At 44.4% G+C, this 25,755-nt stretch overlaps 3 protein-coding genes and 3 non-coding genes across 8 annotated transcripts; 2 read left to right on the top strand and 4 right to left on the bottom strand.

Moving 5' to 3' along the window:
* The first annotated feature begins 19 nt into the window (after positions 1 to 19).
* Positions 20 to 2,020, top strand: LOC128767745 (surfeit locus protein 1). 2 transcript variants are annotated; one of them, XM_053880025.1, is made up of 9 exons: positions 20 to 167; positions 245 to 311; positions 661 to 782; positions 845 to 927; positions 1,085 to 1,276; positions 1,349 to 1,421; positions 1,489 to 1,651; positions 1,748 to 1,829; positions 1,888 to 2,020. In XM_053880025.1, exons 1-9 carry the CDS (start codon positions 105 to 107, stop codon positions 1,952 to 1,954), a joined length of 912 nt encoding a protein of 303 aa, XP_053736000.1. In that variant the 5' UTR covers positions 20 to 104; the 3' UTR covers positions 1,955 to 2,020. The 2 variants fall into 2 exon arrangements, with proteins under 2 accessions (XP_053736000.1, XP_053735990.1); XM_053880015.1 differs by having other exon boundaries at positions 245 to 312; positions 656 to 782.
* Positions 2,021 to 2,591: 571 nt separating this feature from the next.
* rpl7a (ribosomal protein L7a) lies at positions 2,592 to 5,343 on the bottom strand. The gene is made up of 8 exons (XM_053879254.1): positions 5,306 to 5,343; positions 4,620 to 4,740; positions 4,291 to 4,440; positions 3,977 to 4,117; positions 3,292 to 3,371; positions 2,963 to 3,093; positions 2,816 to 2,885; positions 2,592 to 2,729 (listed from the first exon to the last, which is right to left on the bottom strand). Exons 1-8 carry the CDS (start codon positions 5,306 to 5,308, stop codon positions 2,625 to 2,627), a joined length of 801 nt encoding a protein of 266 aa, XP_053735229.1. The 5' UTR covers positions 5,309 to 5,343; the 3' UTR covers positions 2,592 to 2,624.
* On the bottom strand, positions 3,171 to 3,244 carry LOC128752981 (small nucleolar RNA SNORD36). Its single transcript, XR_008413733.1, has one exon. It is a non-coding gene; the product is annotated as a small nucleolar RNA SNORD36 (small nucleolar RNA).
* Positions 3,436 to 3,507, bottom strand: LOC128752980 (small nucleolar RNA SNORD36). The gene has a single exon (XR_008413732.1). It is a non-coding gene; the product is annotated as a small nucleolar RNA SNORD36 (small nucleolar RNA).
* Positions 4,510 to 4,582, bottom strand: LOC128752982 (small nucleolar RNA SNORD24). The gene has a single exon (XR_008413734.1). It is a non-coding gene; the product is annotated as a small nucleolar RNA SNORD24 (small nucleolar RNA).
* A 435-nt stretch (positions 5,344 to 5,778) lies between the features above and the next one.
* On the top strand, positions 5,779 to 24,616 carry usp20 (ubiquitin specific peptidase 20). 2 transcript variants are annotated; one of them, XR_008415648.1, is made up of 26 exons: positions 5,779 to 5,965; positions 6,199 to 6,287; positions 8,046 to 8,099; positions 8,247 to 8,309; positions 8,439 to 8,573; positions 8,649 to 8,751; positions 9,475 to 9,544; positions 9,619 to 9,732; positions 9,796 to 9,874; positions 10,002 to 10,500; positions 10,765 to 10,914; positions 11,030 to 11,142; positions 11,606 to 11,778; positions 13,494 to 13,588; positions 13,654 to 13,687; positions 13,760 to 13,805; positions 13,991 to 14,171; positions 14,246 to 14,372; positions 14,440 to 14,609; positions 15,846 to 15,927; positions 16,226 to 16,334; positions 16,408 to 16,510; positions 16,577 to 16,645; positions 16,725 to 16,888; positions 17,843 to 22,566; positions 24,002 to 24,616. XR_008415648.1 is itself a non-coding variant. In XM_053872153.1 (26 exons), the coding sequence occupies exons 2-25, from the start codon at positions 6,210 to 6,212 to the stop codon at positions 16,880 to 16,882; spliced, it is 2,955 nt and encodes a 984-aa protein (XP_053728128.1). In that variant the 5' UTR covers positions 5,779 to 5,965; positions 6,199 to 6,209; the 3' UTR covers positions 16,883 to 16,888; positions 17,843 to 23,619. The 2 variants fall into 2 exon arrangements, 1 of the variants encoding a protein (XP_053728128.1); XM_053872153.1 differs by lacking the exon at positions 24,002 to 24,616 and adding an exon at positions 6,459 to 6,608 and having other exon boundaries at positions 17,843 to 23,619.
* The last annotated feature ends 1,139 nt before the right edge of the window (positions 24,617 to 25,755 follow it).

Genomic DNA, 25,755 nt, shown 5'->3' with positions numbered 1-25,755 from the left:
ACACCGGAAGGTGCAACACCTTGAAAGTGTCCGCCTGCGACTGGAAACATGACAGTTATGTATGTATGCTATCTCGAAGGTGAATCTTATTTTATACACGCAGCATGGCTCCGATAACGTCTTTCTGGGCGCTTTACACGAGAACTCTCGCTAAGTTAACTAAGCAGGTAAATCAAAGTGCTGCTTTTATCAAGTTTTTTCACTTATATTTGTTGTGTTTTAAGTGTAAACGTTGCGTTTGCAGGTGAATGTTGTTTACATCAAGAGGAGTATTTTCCTGTCCAGATTGCCTCTCTTCAAAAAAGCCGACGGCAAGTCGACATTTCATTTCACTCTTTATTCAAAGATTGAAGGAGCCGTTGCAATGCAAAAACCTGCATTAAAAAGATGTATATCTGACCATTCCAACTTGTGCGATGTAAATATTGCTTCACGTGCAAGCATTTCGATCTTAATCGTCCTCTGACACCGAAATTATGGGCTGTTTTGAAGTCAATCTCAATTTACTTAAAGGGTTAGCTCACACCAGACTTTCCTCTAAAAAGCAGTTTCTTTGTATTTATATTTATACTGCAAAATCATTGTTGCTGCAAGTGAGTTCACGTGCTGAAGTATTTTCTCATAACTCTTCTGATAATCCTCCATCTCATTCATGTCCAGGCCGCCTTGTCAAGTGTGGACAGTTCAGCTCTGCAGCGGCTAAAGCAGAAAGCGGTGACACCTTCCTTAAATGGTTCCTACTGCTGATCCCCGCCACCACGTTCGGACTGGGGACGTGGCAGGTACTGCTTGTTCAGTCAGTGAAGACGGAAGTCAAACGTTAACGTCCTCCTTTTGTGCCCAGGTGAAGCGGCGTCAGTGGAAGCTGGAGCTGATCAATGAACTGACCAAACTCACGACAGCTGAGCCCATTCCGCTTCCTCTGGAGTAATTCATTCACTCGTGCTTTCTGATGTTCATGATATGTTCATGGTGAAATGGCTACATGCATTGTCCAGTTCTTGTGATGAACCTCAGTTTGTGGGCCTGTTATGATGTATGGATGGTGTTGATGGTCTGTTTTGTTTACATGTTTTCCCGCCAGTCCGCAGGAGCTGAACGGTCTGGAGTACAGACGGGTGAAGGTCCGAGGGAAGTACGACCACTCTAAGGAGCTCTACGTCCTGCCGCGATCACCTGTTGACCCGGAGAAGGAGGCCAGAGAGGCAGGGAGGCTCTCGTCAAGTGGGGAGACCGGAGCAAACGTCATCACCCCATTTCACTGCTCCGATCTCGGGTGAGAACTGGTCACCTGACTCGCGCTGGTTCTGGACTTGTGGTCGTAACTCCGGATCTGTCTGCGCTGTAGCATCACGATCCTGGTAAACAGAGGTTATGTTCCGAGGCAGAAGATCCGACCGGAGACCAGGATGAAGGGACAGGTAACAGCAGAGGGATTATTGATGGGCCGTTTGCAACGAAAGACACAGACACTAACACTTGGTGCAGGTGGAGGATGAGGTGAATGTGGTCGGCGTAGTCCGCCTGACGGAGGTCCGAAAACCCTTTGTACCGAACAATGACGTGGAGAGAAACCGCTGGCACTTCCGCGACCTGGAGGCCATGGCGAGCGTCACGGGAGCGGAGCCCATCTTCATCGATGCCGACTTTGGTAAAGTCCAGTCTTTGTTTGGTTGCTCTTCAATTAAAAATATTTGTTCAGTTTTTGGCAACATTTATAACCATGTTAATGCCCTACGACTCGCAGCGAGCACAATCCCTGGTGGACCGATTGGAGGGCAGACAAGAGTGACACTGAGAAACGAGCACATGCAGTACATCATAACATGGTGAGTGACCAAGGCGCTTCAAAGATTCAAGACACTGACCCCTGGCGTTTCACTTCAGGTATGGCTTGTGTGCTGCCACCTCTTACATGTGGTACGCCAAGTTCATCAAGAGGATCAAACTGTAAGACCAGTCAAACTATGTATTTATGTGAGGTGATCTCAAGGAGCCCAATAAAAACATTGAAATCAGAATGAGCAAGTTTTTATCTATACCATTCCTTGCTGTATGGAAACAGAAGAAATGGAAAAAGCTTTCAATGCCAAACTGCTCAGTCTCTAACCTGGAGCATTTATGGGGCACCTTCATCAACTCATGGGCAGAAGGAATACACATGTGCTGATATACAGGTAATATCCACCCAGCGTCAGTCTGCAGCATCTACACCTGACTTATATTCTCATTTTCAGGTCAGTAAATGAAGTCATTTACTGGAAAACCACTGAAATTACTTGGAACTAGTAACTCAAGAATGTTGCTACAAGGTCAAGCAGGTGTCTTCCAAATCTGGAAATATTAAGAGAAAGTCATTTCAGTTGCAAGTGTTCAGCCTTGGAAAGCCACCCCTGGTTAGCTTGCTGATTGAGAGTGGAAGGTCAGGGGTCAATATCCCTGAGGTACCAAATGTGGACCCAGATCAAAGTTCCTAGGTCACAATACACAATGTACCATTAAAGCGCAACTCCACTCCAGGTGTCAGTTCTACAACTTCAGAGGGCGACATTTCAGGCTCACTGACATTTGAAACAGACAAGGACAGTGCGTTCATTAGGACACATTTTTTTATTCCAAACAATTTAACCAAGCTTGGTGGCCAGTTCTTTAGCCTTAGCCTTCTCAAGTTTGCTGATGCGGGCTGTTGATTTAGGGCCCATGATACCGCCTCCCCAGTGACGACGGATCTGAAGGGGGGGGGGGGAAGAAAATAGTTTAATAGAAGAACAAGAGTAACATTTGGAACAGAGAGCCTTGTTTTCCATACACTCACCTCCTCGTATCTTTCGTTGTAGTTGGTCTTGATGGCTTCCACCAGCTTGGCGAGGGCGCCCTTATCCTCACTGGAAGATAAGTGGGTCGACGTTTGAGATCATTACGTGTTACTGGGCACCAATCTTGTGAAAGTGAAGCCACTTACGGATTAATCTGTGTGAAGGCCACAGACGTGCATGTCTTCCTGTGCACCAGCCGGCCCAGTCTGGCCTTGCCTTTGACAATGCAGTAAGGAACGCCCATTTTGCGGCACAGAGCTGGCAGGAAGACCACGAGCTGAAGACAGACAGGAACATTCATGAGTGCTGACCAGTCACACCCCAATACCAAGACCTCAATTTCAACAGCTGGTCTGTGCTCAGGGTTAAAAAGCTCGTGTTTTAATCCACACAATGGTTCAGGTGAAGAAATTCAAACATCATTGCTGGAGACCAACATTTGAATGAACCCCCCCCGACAGCAGGACTGACGTACCTCGATGGGGTCGACGTCGTGGGCGATGATGACCAGCTGGGCCTTCTTGCTCTCCACAAGTGAGGTGACCGTGTTCACACCTGCACACAGGTGGATGTTACTATGACAGTTTCTCTTTTTGGACTTACAGTGGACATTTAGGGTAATGCTCAGGGTTAAAAAGCTCAATAACCATCAAGGTGAGATTCAGGTGAAGAAATTCAAACATCATTGCATGACAGCCACAGAACCGTTTGAGGCTACATCCACAATACTGCTGTTGAATTTCACATGTGCGGGGTACAGATGTTTGAAGCCAAGCTTGGTTTAATATGACAATTCAGCTTTTGGTTGGTTTTAATACTGCACTTCAAATGAAAGTTGAAAATCCCAAACTTGTGATGCAGATAAAGGATGGGTTTGAGCAGGCCATTTTCCCTTCTACAAAGTCAGATCTGCACTTTTGAGGGTGGAAACCATCTTGTGAAATAAAAGCACACCATGGATTAAAGAGAAACAGTTCGAGTCCCCACCATGTGCCCATATTGAACTGCAACAGCCGGTACATCCTTTGTTAAAATATCGAAGGAGCGGAAAACTACGCAAAATTACTGAGAGTCTGAGCACAACTGTTCCAGATCCGGATCGGACGGTGCAGTACTGTGGATGTAGCGCTCTAGTTGACCTGAAGGACTGATTTGATCACCTGCACGCAGGACAGGGGGCCTCTTGGTTGGAGCATCTCCCTTCCCAGCTGCCTTCTGCTCAGCACGCGCCAGCAGCCTCTTCTTCTTCTCTTGCTTGGTTTCAGGTCTGTACTTGTGGGCCAGCTTGAACAGCTGTGTTGCTGTGAACAGGAGAGCAAACCATCAACTCACTCCTAAACTCATGTCACACGCACCAAAGCAACAGGATGCATCAGAGACAGTGGTATTTCGGCAGTGAATTTAAGATATTCTCAAATGTTTATGACCATCATTTGCAAAGATTGATTCTACGGTAACCGAGTGACCCACGTACCTGTCTGGCGGTCCAGGGCCTGGCTGAACTGGTTGATGGCTGGGGGGACCTTCAGGCGCTTGTACAGGATGGACCGCTGCCTCTGCAGGCGAACATAGCGAGGCCATTTGACAAAACGTGTCAAATCACGCTTTGGCTGAATATCCTGGCCTGCAGATGGAAACAAGATATGAAGAGAGATGCAAGAGAACAGGAAGAGCAGACCCTCAGATCATTGAGTGCATCAGCGATCTTGGTGGGAAAATGTCATCATCTTTGATAAGATAGCAAATATTCATTTACATCACATGCACAAGTACATCAGAGGTACATTTCAGAAATAGTCTCACCAATGCCAAAGTTCTTGGGCCTCTTCTCGAACAGGGGGTTGACTACTTTCTTGGCCTCATGCTTCTTGGCCACAGAAGGGGCTGGTGCCACCTTCTTCCCCTTAGCCTTCTTTCCCTTGGGCTGTTGGAGACACACAAAAAAACACTTAAAACACATTCCCTGAAGACAGTATCAGCTGAACTCATGCAAACTGCTAGCCCGACATCTAGCACAAACTGAGATGATAAACTGCACACTAAGATGCACTTAACAACGTAACTACACATGAAGCTACACATGACTAGAACCGTCTTATACAAACGTTAATACTCAGCCACACGTCTCAAGCTAGCGATGCTAACATGGCCTTCGTTTACCCAGACCGAATGGTAACCGAGTGACACTTGACGACAAACCACACATGAACACCGGCAACAGATACTAGTTTAACGCGTGTTAGTCGACATCACAAGAACGGCACAGCGTGTTGAACAGCCATAGAAGCTAACCAACAGCGCCGGCTCCGACAAGTGCATATTAGCCAGCAAAAACACCAACAAAACGCACCACTACTTTGGTAATCTTGTCAAACACATTTCACTTAATCAAGGCTGATATTCCAGACGGTAAAGCCAACCACAAATACAAGGATGGTTGCGGATAAATCTCCATGATGAGATCCAGGAGAAGAAAGCTATGTACCCACCATGTCGGTTCAGGCAGAAAGGAGGAACAAGGGATTCTGGGTAGCGTAAATACCGCGAGGCTTCCTCGACGGTGACGCAGCTCCGCACAGGCGGACCTGAGATCAGATCGCCAAGCGGATCCTTGCGACTATTTCACGGGACAAATTGTCTTTGAGCTGATTCAGGAACAGTGTTAGCAGACGCGACAAAAATTACGTCATTCGTAAATTGTGGAAACCTACTCGGCCTGTTCGATACATATATTCTACTTTTAAAAGATAGAAAGCATCACTGTGAATACATTTCAAATGCGTTGTCAAAACGGTCTGCAAATACTATTAATAAATAAATAAAATCGCTACTAATCTAACGATATCAAAATGCTTAAATCGGTTAGTTTGTCCACATATTACAATTTCAATTTTTTGTGCTTATTTTAATTCGTTATTTCTAATGTCGGGCGGCGGCGACGTCACCGGGACTCCTCCCCGTCCCCGCGTCATGCTGTGCAGCACCGTTGACAGGAGGGCTTGTTTTGGGATGGTGGGCCGGTGTGTCGTGTCTTACCGCAGGCTCACCTCCTCGCCATCTTACCTCCAGTGTATGGACTGTTTCTTACAGGACACTCAATGAGTTAGCATGAATCACCTGTCATCGCTTCTGCTCGTGGTGAACACAAGGTAAAGCTCCACATCTGTTAGCTTCCTGATGCCGACACTTCACATCCGACCTTCTCTTCTGCAGATGTCTGACCAATGTTATGTAAACATTAGGATGCATTGAACGTTCATATCTCAGAGTGACCGTCCCACTTGAGTCGTTTGTGTTTTTGTGTCTGTCATGGTGCTCGGCTAGCGTTAGCTAAACCTGACACGTCCAGTCATTGCTCTATCTTTGTCGACTGTCTTGGTAGGAATTGAAGACATGGCTGAACCAGACCCTTGTCCGCATCTGGACACCGTCGGGGAGGTGACCAAAGATGACCTCCTGCTGAAATCCAAGGTGAGATTTGGGTTTATTTTTTTTCCAGGTCTCTCTGCAGATGCTGGTGCTAATCCTCCACAAAAACATATTACTGTATGAAAAATAAATAACACAAGCACAGGGAATGTTTGATTCATTTGTAACCGCTGTCGTGCATCTAATTTCATTGTCATCGCCACTGATTTTCAGATTGTTAGAGGAAGAGAGGAGGTCCCCATCAGTGAGCGTCAGTGTGGCTTCATGTTAAGAAACAGTGCCACAGATCCATGCATTGTCTTCAGGAAGGTCATAGAGAAGTATGGCGAAGGCCAGAAGACCTGTGTGAGTGTGAATAAGAAGGTGTGGAGATGTAGGGAGTGGAGGTAATAACAAATATCTGCCATCAATTCTCAAGCATTTCTAGACAGAGGTCATCGGAGGTGAAGCAGAGTCAACGAGAAAATGTTGAGCAGGGAAGCCTGTTAAAATTAAACACGTTTACAGAGAGACAGAAACGACTAGCTCCGTCGCTGTTTCGGAGTCCGGTGCACCTGAATCTGAAACTTTTGAAAACATCCAGAGTGGAAACTTTCATAAATGCAGTGCTCTCTGTCTCGGAGTCACGCTACAGTATGTAAATATTTCACGGACGTAGTGGAGTCTCTAGAGATTCACCTGCGACGTCTCACATGAAACTAAATGTTTTTCAGTCGTGTCCTTTTGACAGAGTAATTGTTGCATTCAGCAAGGTGTTTCTGTTTTTGCCACCTTAAAGAGGTATATAAAAACATGTCTGAATTAAAATTATTTAAAGTTCATTTTTTCACATCATGTACACAGAAGGTCTCATCATATTGATTCCAAATTCATTGTCAATCCATGTGATCGGTATCGGTGATTGTCAGCAAAAACCCTGATTGGAGCATCTCTAAACTCAACCTAAAGCTGCCGTTATGGAAGAAAAGAGAGACAGGAATACGTTGAACAAATAGAAGTAACATCCGACTTTATGACCTGCTCGACTAGCGTCCACCCGTACTTACGACCACGGCCAGCAGATGCCAGCAGACTTACGACCGGTTGGTCGGAACCAATCCCGGTCGTAAGTCGGATGTTACTTGAACATGTTATGCAATAATCAATGATGTGACAATTGTTTTACTTGAAACTTCATTTATGTGGCTGGAGCAGGGAAACATACAAAATCTAAATCTAAACCAACTCTCATTTACAGTGGAACCTTTCTCGACCACAATCTGTTCCAGAAGGCGGTTTGAGGAGTGATTTGTTCGAAATCTGAAACGATTTTCCCATTACAATGAATGGAAAAAGAAATAATGCGTTCCAAGCCTTAAAATAGGCTTTTGTAGGAGTGAATGTAGAGTGTCTGCTGCAGGTGCGCTGTTCCTCTATGTGTGTGGCCGCTGCATGTGGGAGGGGTTGCCGAGTGAGTGACGTCTCTCCAGAAGTGAAGAGGTGCCCGGTGCGTGTCCAGCTCTGAATGTGCGCTTCTGTGCAGTTTGGCTGTGACAAAGTAAGGGATTGGTCCGCACACGTTATGTTTTTTCCGGCTTTTTTCGGGGGCGTTCGAGTTCTGGATTTTCGTTCGAAATCAGAAGCAAAAAAATCTCTACATTTTCGTTTCGAACTCCGTTTTGTTGGAAGTCCGGGACGTTCAAAAACCAGGGTTCCACTGTATACTTATGGGATTCAGTGAAGTGCATGATGGAACAAGAGGCTTCCAGGTTGAGCAGAAGTCATATGATTAAACGATTGGTGTTCGTTCCTCTCCTTCAGGGAACTTGCCACTCCTGTGAAGCTGGAGGTCCGAACCTGTGGGCCTGTTTACAGGTACTTCATGAACTTGAATTATTTGAACAGTCACATGAGCCAGAAAAGCCACTTTTGTCAGGCTTGAAAGTGGCGTCCTTGTATGACTTGTCTTTTACTAGTCTTGTGTTCATTAACATGTAATCGACTCTTGCTTCTCTGATGTAGCATGAGTGCTCTTACGTTGGTTGTGGAGAATCCTTCTCCGATCACAGCACCCAGCATGCTCACGTAAGTGTAACACCAAAGATGTTCCCCCTTTGACATATGGATGTAGCTACATGTGAAGGGACTTTCATTCCTTTCTAAGATCTGTCGTGGACCTATTCTGGTATTGAAATATGTGTGTGCTCTCTCCAGTCAAAGAAGCACAGCCTCACAGTGAACCTGACCACCTTCAGGATCTGGTGCTACGTTTGTGAACGGGAAGTGTTTCTGGACCACAGGCCCTCGCTGGTGCCGGCTGCGCCTCACCAGTGTAAAGCTTCAGAGCAGGTGCCACTGCAGACAAGCGAGAGTAGAGAGGCAACGTATCCTTCAGCTGGACTAATAATATGTATGGTTTGGCAGGAGGCACCAGCCCACACAGTGAGTCACCCGCTCAGAGGGGTTCCTATAGCTGTGGCTGAAGAAGAATGTTCGGAGTCAGAAGAGGACGAGCTGAAGCCGAGAGGTGGGTCGAGGACATTGCTTTCTCCTTTGACTAACAAATAAGCAGGGAGTCTTACCACACACCTAAGACACGTATAGGAGATCACGTGATCGTATCTGTCAGCAACAACACCTCAAATTTGTGATCAGATGTTTTTTTTTACATGTACGGGTTTTTGCTTTCATCAGCCATCGCACAAAAAATCAGAGCTGACTTCTTGCAGACAATAATGCACAATGGAGGTACATTAATGATGTGTGTTATTGAACAAGCTTTTCACCCTCAAGCAGCGAGTCCCTGCTGCTTTCTGGTTTGATGACCAGTCAGTACACGTCAGTCGATCATGATGCATCCGTCCTTAGACCAGGAAGCAGAACGGACAAAGGCCTGGCAAACAACCTGCTTGACAAATATTGTCTTGCTCATAAAAATGCTTTGTGTGTGGTAGAAAGTACCATCGACCCCTTCATTTGGAGTTCCATTTATTCATTAAAACATTGTAAACAACGTGATGCGTTTTCACGTAGACACTTCCACAAGCAGACAGCAGACAGATCTGTCTGTGTGAGTTGTGCGAACCCTACTGCCCCATTGAGCTCATTGCAATGATGCGAAAAAAGTAAAAAAATACATAAAATAAATATAATAATGTTGGTTAAAAACGTATGGGTGTAAATGAGTGGAGGACTGTGCTCCCTCAAGTGCTTTTCTGGTCAAATATTTTTCTACGTTTCCTGTTCGTAGGTTTGACTGGAATGAAAAACATAGGAAACTCCTGCTACATGAACGCTGCTCTCCAAGCTCTGTCCAACTGGTGAGATGACTTGTTTAGTAAAGGTCACAGGAAGCAACCGGTTTTCCAAACATTGGCTTGTGTTTCTCCGACAGCCCTCCGCTCACTCAGTTCTTCCTGGACTGCAGCGGACTCGTTCGAACCGACAAGAAGCCGGCTCTTTGCAAAAGCTATCAGAAGCTCATCTCAGAACTGTGGCACAAGAAACGGTACTGTGTGAGGCTTAGTGTCGAAGCTGAATGTGTCAGTAACATAAAACTTCATCTGCACAGGCCCAGCTATGTGGTTCCCACCAGTTTGTCTCATGGCATCAAGTTAGTAAACCCCATGTTTCGCGGTTACGCTCAGCAGGTAGGGGCAAACTCCTTTCAAGTGACTGTCGCTCCTTCACCTCAGAATCTATACGCACTAGCAGCAGCATAATAAAAAATAAAATCAGCTACACCCTCCTACCATTTATATTCATTTTCCTCTGTAGGACACGCAGGAGTTCCTGCGCTGCCTGATGGACCAGCTCCACGAGGAGCTGAAGGAGCCACTGTCGGAATTCAGCTTGAGCAGCGACAACGCAGACAGGGATGAGAGAAGAGGGGACGGAGACCGCTCTCCCTCTGAAGACGACTTCCTGTCCTGCGACTCCGGCTCCAGCAGCGACCGAGGAGAGGGAGGGGGCGCAGGAGACGGAGACCTGCACGATGAGTGCGACGGACGCAGGTCGCCGGCGTCTCCAGTGTCTTCTCTCGCCAGTGCCATCTCTGAGAAGGAGAGGCTGAAGGAGAAACGGGTGTCCGGCTCGCCGCTTCACAGAGGCTCGCAGGAGCTGGACGAGGACGCAGATGTGGACACCGCAGCCGAAGAGGGCGGTGGAGAGTGTCCGCAGGAAGAGGAGTGCACGTCCACCACAGACACTGAGGCTCAGGAACACACCCAGTCGCCACACACCGAGTCAGAACAGGAGGAGGTCAACACCACGTCAGGTATGTCAGGATGGTGGCCAAACTTAAACCCGCACCTTTGAGATTCAGCTTCACAAACTGCTGCCACAGGACAAGTGCAGACAGAGAGACAAGTTTCCAGAGAACTGACAGCATCTTCCTGAATAGCATTTGAAAAGTCTATATGAGCTTCACATTGAGACATAAATTGTACAACAATGATAAAAAAAAACCTTTAAGTTCACCTTCAATCTGGCTTTCTTTCCAATTGTTTTTGGACTCTACGTGATTGTTTCTTCCTCGCAGAGCCGGACAATGAGGCCTCAATGAGCCGCCCTCACTCGCCCCCCTGCAGTCCCGTCAGAACCCTCCAGGAGCTGCACTCCAAACTGTCCTCCACTGCGCCCCGGTCCAGTCCACTCCGCTCCGCAGGACCGGCCTACTCTCTGAAGAAAGGTCAGAAACGCTTAAAAATCACACTTAAAATCATTGGACTTCTTGGTGGCTTTCACCCGATCCTCTGTTGATTCTCTCCCTTACTGATTTAAATGATTCCACTTCCGTCTCACAGGACAAATTGTGCTAACCTCCAGGAAAAAGAAACAGTCTCACTTTCGCAGTGTGATCTCGGACATCTTTGACGGCTCCATCCTCAGCCTGGTGCAGTGTTTGACCTGTGACAGGGTGAGCTGTGCTTGACTGGTTCAAACAGTAGGGGGAGCTACTACCACAGTAAGGCAGGAAACAGTTTTTGCTGAAGTTTTTAGGGACCACATAATATACCGTGACAGATGAAGGACCAAAGAAAACAACAAGCAATCCAAATGAATGTATCTAAAATTTTCCTCCTTAAATATTATAAAAGGGGAAAAACGGCAAATCATATTATTTGATTGTGCATTATTTCAGTTTAAAAAAATATTTTGTATGATGATTCTTATGAGGGAAAAAAGGCACTTATTTGCAATGTATTTTTTTCATTATATTTTATTAGTTTACGTTCAGGTCAAAGACACATTGATAATATGAGCATTACTCATTAAAAGAGTGAATAAAAAAAGCAAATATTTAAGCTATATCTAGATGTATTTGATGTGGGGTTAGTTACAGGATCTCATTTTCTTCTTGTGTTCCGTGTGTGTTCCAGGTATCCACTACGGTAGAAACCTTCCAGGATTTGTCACTTCCTATTCCGGGGAAAGAAGACTTGGCCAAACTTCACTCTTCAATTCACCAGAACCTTCCCGTGAAGGCTGGAGTGTGTCCAGAGACCTACGGGTCGCAGGGGTGGATCTCATTCATCATGGACTCCATACGACGGTGAGCGCACCACTCGCGTCAGAATTTTTCTGGAGAAATGTATCTGCCATAGATCGTACGGTCTCACCATCTTCCACGATCGTATCGCACTTTCACAAGCGTTGAGGTAACTTGGAGCCGCCAGATATGATCATGTATTGGCTCAGGGCCAGCTCCCAGAGCATGAAGAAACAGGAGAAACTGATTGAAGAGTCTCATCCTTGCAAATAGTCATTGACACCGTGCGTGTGAAGAGGTAGAAGTTCTTAATACGTCTCTCATGTTCAGTAGAGGTGATTTGCGAAATAGTTATGATCAATCTATCAAGAGATCTTTCAATCTACTGTAAATCACACACTGTGCTCCGTTTTAGAAGTTAGCTGGACAAATATGCTTCTTTTTTTTTTATAAAGCCGAAACAGGGCAGCTGAATTCTTTTGATTATTGTTATTTGGTAAATTTGCTTGGTATTTTCATCCTTAATAAATACTCAATATCATTGACTCTGGATTTGATCGGTTAGCATTGTAGAAATGAATGACTGGGACGTGATCTTGAACAGGTGTGCGGCTTTACCACCAGTTTGACTTGAGGACTGACTTGACGTGAGTAAATACATGAAATTACTGACTTTGAACCGATCCGTCTCAATCAGATTGACTCAGTCAGAAAAAAATGACTGATGGGAAATTGCAGATTTTTTGGGATGATTTCATGTTTCACGTTATAATAATACTAATAATAATAATAAATAATTTCACATTATTTTAAATAAATACATTCTGACAGTTCTGACACCAAGTTAATAAATAAAAAATGAGAGTAGCGGCATCTGGTTTCCTGTACTTGTTAAGTATTTTTGGAGCCAAATCTGAGACGCATGTTTTCTGTGTAGAATTGCAAAAATAAATTAGTTCCCTTCCATTTTCCAGGATTTGATATGTGCGACATCACTGTTTCTCAATCCGATACCAACTAACATCAAGGCTATTCTCCTGACATATAGATACTTTTATATGTGTAAGTGAGGACATGATGGGCTTTACATTGAACATTCACAATATTCAAATGTATGTATAACAAATAATTAAAGAAGCTGACGAATGTCACGTTGTTTTTCATGACTGCAACTCACATGTCAGTGTAACTCACCTTTGATGTGCCATTTAAGCCACAGAGTTCACTAAACAATGCATTTTTTTTTAAATGATGGCAGGAACATTTATTATATCGATAACTCCACACTAAAACCAATCTTAAAATAGTTAAAAAAAAATAAAGATTATGCAAAATTGACTGAATATAACTGCATCTACTTCATGTGTATACAGTTCTGGAGGCCATGCTCTGCTTCTTCTTCCATTCTCCCTCTGACCGATGATCCACCAGGCAGGTTCCATGTGTGCACATATCAGTGTCGAGCGAGGAAAATTGGCTCCAGGCAAATATTGACCACATATCTTACTCTTTACCTTTTACGCTGGCTTACACATCTGGTGTTGTAGAAGTATTGATATTTCTCGTGACAGCAGACTTGGCAGACTCAATATTTTGATGCGAAGATAGATTTTAACAAAACACATGTCCAGATGGGAAGCGTTTTCTGGATGGATCTGCACATCCCTAACACTAAAGTGTAACCCACATGACTGCTGTCTGACTGCACCCTCAGTTTCCGCTTGCACATCAATAAATCTATTTTTAGGCTCCATTCCCATCATTTTGTGTTTAAACAGGTTCGTCGTCTCGTGTATCCCTACTTGGTTCTGGGGTCCCATGGTGACGCTGGAGGACTGCCTCGCAGCTTTCTTCGCCGCGGATGAACTCAAAGGTGAACACCTCAGCTGATGTCTATACAGATACCTGAGCGGAATAATGACACATGAACTGTTTCAGGAGACAACATGTACAGCTGTGAGAGGTGTAAAAAGTGAGTAGGAGTTTCTCAGCTCACTTCACATGAGATGCTTGTTCATAACGCACTCTGGTGTCTTTTCTTCAGGCTGAGAAACGGTGTCAAATATTGCAAAGTGCTCCGACTTCCAGAGGTATTTTTCAGATATTTTGGTCGGGAATGTTGTGTGTGTTAGTCCCCAAATAGTGACAACTCAACCGAGGTTCAAACCAGAGCTTAAGTTCATGCTTGGAGCGTTATGATTGTGAGGACTTGACAGAGACAGCTCGAAAAAGGGGAGCGCAGGATGAAAGGTGTTGACAGCTTCTTTGTTTCTAGATTCTGTGCATTCACCTGAAACGCTTCCGACACGAGGTGATGTATTCCTTCAAGATCAACAGCCACGTGTCCTTTCCGCTGGAGGGTCTGGACATGCGACCTTTCCTGGCTAAGGAGAGTCCTTCCCAGGTGACCACGTATGACCTGCTGTCAGTCATTTGCCACCATGGCACTGCAGGAAGTACGTCAAGCTAGAATCCTGAAGGTCATCACAATTGTTGTTGCAGCTAGCTTGATGGCTTTTTGCCCGTTCAGGCGGACACTACATCGCCTACTGTCAGAATGTGATCAACGGCCAGTGGTACGAGTTCGACGACCAGTACGTCACAGAGGTTCACGAGACAGTGGTGCAGAACGCCGAAGCCTACGTGCTGTTCTACAGGTGAACACCAGCGGCAGAGCTGACCTTCAACACACCTCATGACCAAGTGGTTTTGGGTCCAATGCAGGAAGAGTAGCGAGGAGTCGCTGAGGGAAAGACAGAAGGTGGTCGCTCTGGCCAACATGAAGGAGCCCAGCCTGCTGCAGTTCTACATCTCCAGAGAGTGGCTCAACAAGTTCAACACCTTCGCGGAGCCGGGTCCAATCAGCAACCACACATTCCTGTGCCAGCACGGAGGTTTGTGACGGTTAAACAAGCAACCAAGACAGACAGACTGAAAGAGCCCTTTGTTAAACCCTTTGGAAGGCTCCCTCAGAGAAATGGGCACTGTTGTAAAACGCAACCATACACAGTTATTAAGGGTTGAAAAACCTCAAGTAGTGTCAGGAATTTTGAGCTAAAAGATAAAAAATAAAATATGAAAAAACACTACCTATATACCCATATGAAGACACATACATACATATCCTTATATACACACAATAATAATAATAATGGGATTAATGTTTATTCAATCTCTTCTAATACATTGTAAATGTCTTGCATGATAAATTATATGACTTATGCATAACCATTGCATCATATATCATACATCATATCACATGGCTTCCTAACTGTTATATTGCATACAGTAGAGTATATATATATATATGTATATATATAAAAATCAACGTATGTAATGCTAATAATACGTCGTAAAAGTAAGTCATTGTTGTAGTAAAAGTAGTGTGGTACTATATAATGTAGTGTAATGTAATATAGCAATCTCATAGTGAAATAATACACAGAATAATAAAATATTAGTGAGCTAATATAATTTAGGAAAAATACTGTGGCTCCTGATGAGTACTTGGATCTGAAGAAACACCACACTGTAGAGTCCATCGCCAGCTTGCAGGAGCACGTTCCATAAGGAAAGCATTAACTGCTTAACTGCAACTTTAACTGACAGAACCTCTTCTTTTGGCTGGACATCATTTTAACATTGTAGTTACTGTCTTCTTCGACAGATAGTTCAAATGTGAGAAAACGCTTACTTTCTGTTTACTTTGAAAAGGAAGAATGTGTACTGGGAAGAAACACGTTCTTCTTGTGAACCCTGACTATACGTCATGTAATGCTCTGGCATTTGCTGCCAGGAAAACTATCTTGCTGGAGTTGTTACGTGGCAAACATCCCTCAGGAGGAAATTGGCATAAAACAGTGATGGAACATCATCCTCATATTTGAATTTCATCATAAATTGGATTATGGAACCTTTGCTTCCTCATCTTTTTTTCACCACCAATTACCAGCTGTTTCTGCTTTACCAGGAAAAGAGAGACGATAAAATATTTGAATGAACAAATAAATATTTTGGGGGAAAAAACGGGTTTAGAAGTGCTACAGAGTACTTTCAGATCATCAATATAGTTCTCAGACGTGCCTTGTTTCCCTTCTTCGGTTCACATCAAATGTCTTGTCTCTGTGCAGGGATCCCTCCGAATAAATACCCCTTCGTAGATGACCTGGTGGTGATCGTGCCCCAGCACGTGTGGGAGTACCTTTACAACAGGTAAACACTTGGGCTGAGCGGCTGCAGAGTGTCTGTTGTCAACATGATGACCGTATATACAGGCAATTCTTAAGTTTGTATGTGCTTTATGGTTTTCCCCGGACCACTCCTATTTCCTCCCACAGTGTTCATCTGCGGTGCCGCTGCATTGCCCGAAAGATTGTGAGTGATTATCTGGTGGCTTCTCCACCCCGAGCTCTCACCCTGAGTAGCTGGGATTGGCTCCACCCCACATGAAGAAAAAAAACAAAATGAAACAAAAAGCCTCACCATAAAACATCTTGTTTTCTCCCCACAGATTCGGAGGTGGTCCAGCCGTCAACCATCTGTATATGTGTGCCATCTGCCAGGTGGAGATTGAAGCTCTGGCTAAACGCAGAAGGATAGAAATAGACACCTTCATTAAGGTTTGTGTCGACTGAACTATCAACAGGTTTTATGTAGCCAAGTCAATAAAACAGTCACTTGACGTTTCCCCAGCTGAATAAAGAGTTCCAGGCTGAAGAGGCTCCGACGGTGATTCTGTGTATCAGCATGCAGTGGTTCAGAGAGTGGGAGAGTTTTGTCAAAGGCAAAGACAACGGTACGACGGCAGTTCATCCTTTTCCACTCTCTCTGTGTTACATCTGTGTTTTTTCTTTATTTCCAGACCCGCCCGGCCCCATCGACAACAGCAAGATAGGCCTCATGAAAGGAGGACACATGCAACTTAAGCAGAGTACGCCTCAAGAGAAGAACAGAGGAGAAACCAGATGCTCTGAAATAAAAGTGTTTATGGATCTCTGTCTCTCTCTCAGGTGCAGACTACGGTCAGATCTCAGAGGAGACGTGGCACTACTTGCTGGCGATTTACGGCGGTGGCCCTGAGATCGCGGTGAGACAGACGGTGGCCCCAGCCGACCCGGAAGTTCTGCACGGAGAGAGGAAGATCGAAGCAGAGACAAGAGCACTTTGAAGAGAGGTTGGAGTTTCACAAGGTTTACTTCTGTGGTACCTACACAGACTGGAAGTGCTCTCTCACTCTCTCTCTCGCTGTCATCTCTCGTCTAAACTCAAGTTTGGGGGGGGGTGTTAAGACAGTTAACGTTTAACAGAGCTGCAAGTCTTTGCATCTAAATTAGTAAATTAGTTACGCTCGTGTTGTATTTTAAACTCATATTACTTGTGTTACCATAAAAAAATGGAATTTACAATCTTCTCATATGTCATTTTTTAGCTAAACACTTTTCAAACCTTTTTTACACACACTTCTAGTCACAGGCTGAACAAAATGTATATTTATTGTCACTCCTTTTGGAGGACACAGTGGTCAAAACAGAGTGAAATGTGAGAGCACAAAGAGCAAAGTCTCATTTAAAGCCCCACGCACCGGTTTGAGACCCCTAACGTAGAGGGCACTTTGAGAACAGCGTGTATCATTCATGAATTATGAATGCACCGATTTTCTTTCTTTCATTTTTCTTTCTTTTCTTTCTAAGATCAATTTACAATCTCCACTTGTTAGTAAACTATGAACCATTTAGAGAGACTCAGCGGTCAGACTTTGGCCCCCAGGCCTTGAGTTGGAACCATGTTTTATGTGATGACTTTTGTGCGTCATTGACATGACAGACACTGCAGCTTGCAAGTATGAAATTACACTCCAACAATGTAGTTAACGTTTAGACCACCACAACCCACCAGACTAAGGTGGGCTGTGGTGGTCGCTCCTCCACCCTCCTCCCCATGTTACAACCATTTCCTGTGAAGACTTCCCAGTCAAACATATGAGCTCATGAATTCCAGCCGGCTCACACAGAGGTCATGGTATCTCCGAACAAGCCCAAAAGTAATCATCTGGCTCACCCAGCCGCTCAACAGCTGCATCTCTTATCTCGCTTGTTGAAGTTGTGTTTTCTCTGTCTGTCATCCCCAGGTCTGCCAAGCCCCCCTTTTTTTTCCAGTCCCTCACAGAGACGAGGAATTTTGCGGCGTGGTGAAAAGTTCTCATCACAAGCACTAAATGTAGATGTGCTTCCTCGAGAGGTAGAGCGAGACAAGCGGCAGCCTCACGTGGTCAGATGAGAGACCAAGCGAGGGAGACATGGATTCTGCTCTCAATTTGTCACTGTAGTTTTTAGCAAGTGATTGAAGCTGGTCTCTGGAATCACTCGTGCACACTGAAATAGAGACATCCCAGCTCAGTATAACGGGGCCCTGCAGCATGACTGACCACCGACGCATGCACACGGGGGGCGACAGAAAATCGTCAGGGACATTTGACAATCCTCAAACTGCATGAAACTTCTATTTGATATTGTGCTCGACTTGCTGGATGTCGCTGAGAGAGAAGAGTTTCAGGGCAGGTGACATGGAGCCAGGTGTGAAGAAGCTGAAATAGAAAGGAAGAGAGGAGAGGATTTCACAACAGACAGCGCTGCGAGACGGCTGAGATCCCATGAACGACTGTATTAAAGGGTGTTGAATTCTCTGTTCAAACTTGTTTGTTTAGTTTGTAAGTTGTTGAATGAAGCTGCTCTTCAATCCTCATTCTTTTGGCGATGAAGTGGGGAAGCTAAGCAGAGCTACAGTCCAACATTCATCTTTCATCATCGCAGTTAAATATATGTTCACGCCACAGCCACTAGGGGCAATTACATTTCCTCAGTGGGCCACATTGTATACAGCGACTTCTGTGAGGGGCTGTCAAGCCCAAACAGCAGAAGGAATGAATAAAATGGAGCTTTAGTAGGCTGAAAAAACAAGTAACAAGAACAAAGTGTTCACACTTAGAGTTAAAAAAAAATCATACGTGAAGTAAGTCTATTTTAATATGTATATTTCTCATTTAATACACAATGTATTCTTTCTATACCTACACAGTTTAAGAGGTGTATTTCTTTGCAAAAGAACAAATTGTCATGAATAATGCAATTTTTCATCATAAACTTCACGCTGTCACAACTTCACAATGCATAAATGCAGGCTATGTGCTGTATGTGGCCCTCAAGCCGCACTTTGGCCCACATATATTCCTCTCCCAGGTGATCAAGTTTCTTAGCTAAGAAGCTTAGGCTATTAACTCCATATGAAGAGGCTGTATATGGCATTGCATCGTTGTTTTTTGAGATATACTGAACATATTTTCTCTACCAATAGTATTAATATACATATATTCATACAATACAAATGATTATCTGGAAATAGAATCCCTGTTTAATATGAATTACACAAGAGATTAATATCAAAGAGTTAATAAGATACACACGTTTTTTATCACTTTTTTTTAACCACAAAACTTGGCAGATGAGAAATTGTTTTAGCTAAACATTTTTAAAATCAACCCTTCAATCAGCTGAGAATCCTCATGTTTTCTTAGTATTGCACTGCCTCAAATGCAGCTGTCGAAGGTTGGATGTGAATATGAGCATAGCTTTACTCAACCTTTTCCTGACTTCAGTCATAGTGGCAAGATCATTTTCATGCCAGTGTCTGATAGAGAATGCTGTAAGGATTGGAACAAAACAAAGAAGAATAAATACCAAGTTACGTGCTAGTGTGTGTCGTGTGCTGCCAGTCACCGTCAAGTTCTCAAGAGCAGCCAGAGATTCTTATGTGGCATGTTTGGTCATGAACATGAACCCTGAAGTGAAATATTAATCTGAGTAATTTCCTCATTAACATCTCCAGTGACTGTTGACACATTTACTTGGAGTCAAGAAATGGGATACACTTCTATCTTGGGGCGCAAGCGTAAACGTGTTCTTCTGAAGACGTGACACTTGCAAGAAGATGATACTTAAAAAAATGTTTGCAAAATGTCAACACAAAATAATAAAAGTTAGAGGTGAAACAAGAAATTACATGAAATCCTCCCACTCGGGGTCACCAAAGCGAGTCATCCACCAAAACCATGGTGTGGTCACTCCAGCCTCTTTATGTCCTCTTAGTTTGTCTTCCTACCACTATTGTCCTATGAAGCTTCTCCACTGTGACTGCACTCTTTTCCTCATCAGCCGCCATGTCCGTCTGAACACTTGACCTATTTTCACGACCTCTACTCCCTCATCTTCACTCTTCCTCCTGTCTCCCTCTCATTCACACGTATGAAAAATAAAATCCAAGTTATATCAGAATAGAAGAGCAGGTTTTATCTCACTAAGATTATGTGTAAAAATACTGCATTCAAATTCAAGCTCCCAAGACTTGTTTATTTATTGACCCATTAGCAACACAAAGGCTAAAAACGTCTGTGCGCTTGAGCGCCACCTGCAGGACATGATAACTGCCAATCTATTAAAAGCGCTTTTGTTGTGTTTCATAGACAGACAGAAATATATACTTATCTACTGCATTCTTATCTACTGGAGTTTGAGAAACATTTTTAGATTGATAGATGAGTTTATTTTATTGATATTACAGAATTTTAACTTCTGTTTGTCAGAACAATAAACATTGTTTTGGAACTGCTATGACTATTAAAAACATATTCAACATATATGATTGGATCAGGTTCATTCTAGTTCGGAGTTACTGTGTAAACGAATAATCTGTTTCCAGAGCAAAGCTAAACATCGCTTCAGTTGGAGCATGTCACCCTCCCTTTTAAATTTACAGTGTATTATTTTTCAGGTGACAAAACTTCCTTATTAAGTGAGTGGCATGTTCATGGGTGACGCATTAGCGACTGAATGATTGTCGTCAAAACGATCAACCCCAGCGTCATAAAGTTTCACTTTCATCTGTCAGGCTTCCAGTGCTGTGCATGTTGAGTTTTGAGCCTGTATTTTGCTTCAGCTGTGTGCACAAGGCTTGTTCACTCACTGACATGACTCTGATGCCATACAATGAAAACAGGTTTCCCTCATGCCACTTGAGGAGAAGGAGGAGGCGGTGCAGCCTATTAACCGGTGATAACTTGTGTGTGTGTGTGTTTGCCTGTGTCCCGCCTTGTAACTATGCGTGTGAAAATCTCATTTTCTCACTTGGGGCAACGAGCGGCAGCGCGGTCGCACACCACCCATCCAGAGGTGGAGTCGCTTTACGCTGCGGTTCCAGTGATGATGCCTCCATCAGTCAACATGATGTCTGAATGATGTGTGCGTAACAACAGTTCGACTGCTTCACGCGTTAAAACTGCCTGGTCTTTAATTTGTCGGTGTCTTGTAGTTTCTGTTGTGTGCTAGCTTTTTTCCAAAATACTGGGAAGAGTCTGTGATGGAACGGATGGTTCAGTCTCACCATGATGATGAGCCAAACTTATTTGTTTCAAAACATCAGGCTTTGATTTAATTTTGATGACTCAGCAGCTCAGATCTCCAAAATTTCTATTGACACACTGTGTTAACCACCAAACATTTATTTCAATTGAAAAATGGGCTTCAGAAATCCCATACACTACTCTTCTCTTTGCCTACTAGCTGAACTGCGTTTTACCACTAACCCCTCACTTTCATGCAAATATTGGTAACTGCATTATATTTGTCTGTATTTATGAAGTTGGTCGTATCATACATCTGCTGCTATCTATTTTAGCACTACAAGTCACATTCGACTTACGACTGGGATCGGTTCCGACCAACCGGTCATAAGTCGAATGCCATTCAAAATAGCGGACGCAAGGGTTATAGGTGCTACTGTAATGGTAGATGGCTGTGTGAGAGTGAGATGCTGGGATACTGTGCTGCTGTTGTAAGTCGGATGTTAGTTGTATTCATTTCTGCTTTTTGCAAAGAGACTTTGATCCCTGAGACCTCAAGACTGGTCTCACTCTACCCTACATTTTCATGGTCTTGGTGTTGACTCAGTGGTGGCCAATTGGACCTCTGGTAGGTCCTCACCAGGCAGAGTGTGGGACCTGACAAGAGGAACCTTGTTCCAAGCTCTGAAGCAGTGGGTGGACGAAACATGCAAGTCTCAGAAGTATTTGAAGGACTACTCACCTGTTGTAGCTTGGAGACTAAGTAAGGTCACATGGTTTGGACACCCAGAGAGGAAGGACAGTGTTGGACCAAGAATGTTGGAGATGAAGGAAAGGAAGAAAACCAGTGAGGCACGAAGGAGTGACAAGAGGATGGTGAAGATGAAGGTACTTGCTGTGGTGAGCCCTGGTGGGAAAGAAAAAATTTTTAAAAATTCAGTGTGTTGAAAAACGGACAGTCGTTGATTCTTGCAGACATCAAGCATTAATCATCACAGTCTAATAACGTTAGTAAGAATTGAGATCAGCCTCCTGACTCATGGCTGACTTTAGTAAATACTTTCGCAACCAGCATCATGAGCTACTCATCTAAACGTCAACTTTTGTAAAAACATGATAAATATCATCACAATTCAATAGCAAGTGCCAGAGCAGACCAAACACCAAATTTAATAAGCAAAGAACAATTCAATTCATCATACAAAACGACCTAAAAACGTCATAAAATGTCAACCTCAATTTAGTGTATTAAAAGACAAAGACGAAGCTGAAATACTTGAAGCTGTTTCAGGGGAAAAGAGCAGCTTTTTAGTGGGCAGCTGTTCATGATGTCACTTCCAGCAGTCCCATCCGTATGCTGAGCCGAGCGCAGCCCAGACGAGAGGAGGACCAGGAGGAAAAGAAGGCAGCCAGCTCCGAGGATGTGACGCCTCTGCGAAGAGACTATCTTTGAAATTGAGGTAAGACAGAAGCCTCCTCATCCACCGGCAGAATCCAGCGCCAGTCCTGCTGCACAGTCATCACATAGATCATTTCAAGGTTACTCTCTCTCTCTCTCTGCTGTGTGAGACAAAAATGACTTGGATTATAGATGAAGTCTGGGTGTTTGTTTTGAGGAGGAGGGAGCTTTGTCTGCAGGGAGTTCACACACCAGAGGGGTGAGACGGGCGTGTCCTAATAGCAACTGTCATTTTCATTCTGACGGATGGTGTTCTGCTTACTGATCAATGGCCACATGGAAACATCGAACGGAAAGTGTAATTTAATGATCGATGCTCATCGAAGACGTCTTCTATTCTCTTGAAAAGGGTGTTGCCTGTCTGCAGTGGTCAGTCCAGAATGAAGGCCAGATGCAGGATCGATGGCTTTAGCTTGACTGGCAACTGAAAAAGCCGCAGTCCAGTCAGTTATCATGCCGACCCCTGTCCACTTTAGAAACCAAGCTTTGGCTTGAGTCCACCTTTCATAGCAAGCCAGGCTCCTCCACTTTAACCAAGAGTATCTTCCTCATCCGTCCTACTCACATTTCTCCTCTTTATGTCCTGCTTTATCACATCCATGAGTTGTCTTCCTTGTCTTCTTGTCTCCAACGTCCTTCGCCCCCAACATTTCACACCTCCCTCAGATGTACTTGTTTCTAATCTTGTCCTCCCTAGTTCCTCCCAATGACAACCAGTGCATCTCCACTTTTGACTCTTCTCACTCTGCTTCTTGTCTTTGTGTCAGAGCTACTGCCTCTAAACCAAACATGATGGCAGGTCTCACTACTGTCCTACAGAGCTTAACTTTCAACCTTCATTCCTCTGCTCCACAACTCGTGCCTCCATCTCTTGTAGCTTTACTCTGACTACAAATCACTATAACATCAGCAAACATCATAGTCCATGCAGACTCCACCCTAATGTCATCTGCCAGTCCTTCCATAACAATAGCAAACATGAATGGGCTCAGAGCTGATGCCTGATGGACCCCTCCTCTTGTAACCTAAAAAGAGGCTCTGGGTTAAGTGTCACCAGGAAATTGTTAATCCGGGGTCAATTATTAATCAATGTGGCATGGAGATTGCTCTCATTGAAACAGATGAAATAGTGCATGACATCATATTTTACAGTGGAAGCTGAGTGAACGATGAAAGAAGGATGCAGTCCTCCCTCCATCTTGTGGGCGGGACCTTTCCTTTTGTAGGCCCCATTCTGCCTCACATAATCCTCAAGTTGGTTTGCTCATTGCCTCCGTTTTAAGAGTTATTCTGTGGAAGGACGAGGCTCCCAATACATAACCGCCATGATCGGTGGGCGAAGTTATGGATGCCATTACTGTTGCAGGAGCTTGAACTGTTCTCAAGCGTGCCAACTCAACATAAACTAATGTTATCTATTGTCCTTTCGTATGTAGGGGCCATGTCAGGGTGAGCAGGGGACCAAAAGGAAGGACTTCACTGAATGCTATGAGGAGCTGCAGTCGACAGTGGAGCATCGTTTCAGAGAACATTCTCCGTTTCTGTAAATATTTACGCGCCTGGCAGCTGCAGGAGACTGAAAGCCTTTCAGAGCAAATTCAAGCCTGGTACGGCCAGTGCTCGTGACCAGTTCCACCTGGTGAAGTCAGTCCAGTTCAACAACAAAACCTTTTGTCTTGTTTCAAACCTTCTGTGGGCTGCACCCGGAAACATCAAGTACTGACCTATTTTCCCTTAAGAGAGATGTGGATCAGCTAGGTTTGCCATCCAGCCACTTGCCTGGTTCTCGTCAATCATGGGATGCGTCCTGTGCTCCCAGTTGGTCCACATGTGGACGGCGAGAGTTCGAGGAGGCCGCCACAGGGCCATGGAGCTGACAGCACAGCCACGGATGCTGCAGGGGGGCTACCACCGAGTGACTGGCCTCCACTACATGTCGTCTTTCTCCGACGCTGAAGACTGTTGTGATGACAGCAGCTCGTGCAGCTCTGCAACACCTGATGACCAGAAATGACACCGAAGACATGTAAATAAACACTATGCCGGCAATAAATGCCTTCTTTTCTATCAAACTTGATTTAATTCTTCATCTCACTGTGGGGTCAAATGAGGTGTGTTTTAAAACGGTTTAACATGGTTTTCAACTAATCTGACAAGGAACGCCACAAATTAGTTTAACTTTATTTTATGAAATATCTATTAAAGAAACAAAATACACAGTATAGCTTCATATATAATGCCACAGTTTCATCTATTTTAACTAAAACAAAAGGAAGGGAGGAGGCTTTGAGGTCATGACCCACCAGATGAGAATCACTTTTTAAGCTATTTAAAAAGCAAGTAATCAATATGATGCTGTTATAAGTAACTATTTACTTTGATTGACACATGAAGTTCTACCATAATTCCCCACACAAGAACATGTTTTCATAAGATATGGCTGCGATGAAAACCATCCTTCGTAACAAACTCAAAGCAACGGCAATTCAGTCCAAATCAGGAGTGGGAAATTCCATTTCCTAATGGATGTATGTAACACAGTGGTACCTCGGTTCTCCACCACAATCTGTTCCAAACGGCCGTTCGAGAAGCGATTTGTTCGAAATCTGAATTGATTTTTCCCATTACAATGAATGGAAAAAGAAATAATGCGTTCCAAGCCTTAAAATAGGCTTTTGTAGGAGTGAATGTAGAGTGTCTTCTGCAGGTGCGCTGTTCCTCTATGTGTGTGGCCGCTGCATGTGGGAGGGGTTGCCGAGTGAGTGACGTCTCTCCAGAAGTGAAGAGGTGCCCGGTGCGTGTCCAGCTCTGAATGTGCGCTTCTGTGCAGTTTGGCTATGACAAAGTCATAAACCAAGTAACGCTCTGTCCCAGACTCGCCTCATCCCTGTCCCAGCTCCAGCCCACAACAGGACATCAAACCCTGGAGTGAGCGCTCCAGCCTCGGAGGTGTGGAGAGCGAGCACCTCCCCTGTGACACTCTACCACGGTCCAGTGTGGAGACAGGAAAGGTTTTACACCTCAATATGAAGAAAAAACAGTCAGTAAATGTAGCTCACGGGACACGTCTGCATACAGAGGCTGCGTTATACACAATAACAAAGCACGTCGTGGGTCAGCTGATCGCACTCGTTATGGTTTTTCCGACTTTTTCGGGGACGTTCGAGTTCTGGATTTTTGTTCGAAATCA

This window comes from Synchiropus splendidus, chromosome 1 (assembly GCF_027744825.2).
Source record: "Synchiropus splendidus isolate RoL2022-P1 chromosome 1, RoL_Sspl_1.0, whole genome shotgun sequence".
Lineage (NCBI taxonomy): Eukaryota > Metazoa > Chordata > Actinopteri > Syngnathiformes > Callionymidae > Synchiropus > Synchiropus splendidus.
Note: the sequence above shows the minus strand (reverse complement) of the source record. Positions and strands in the feature narration are given on the sequence as shown.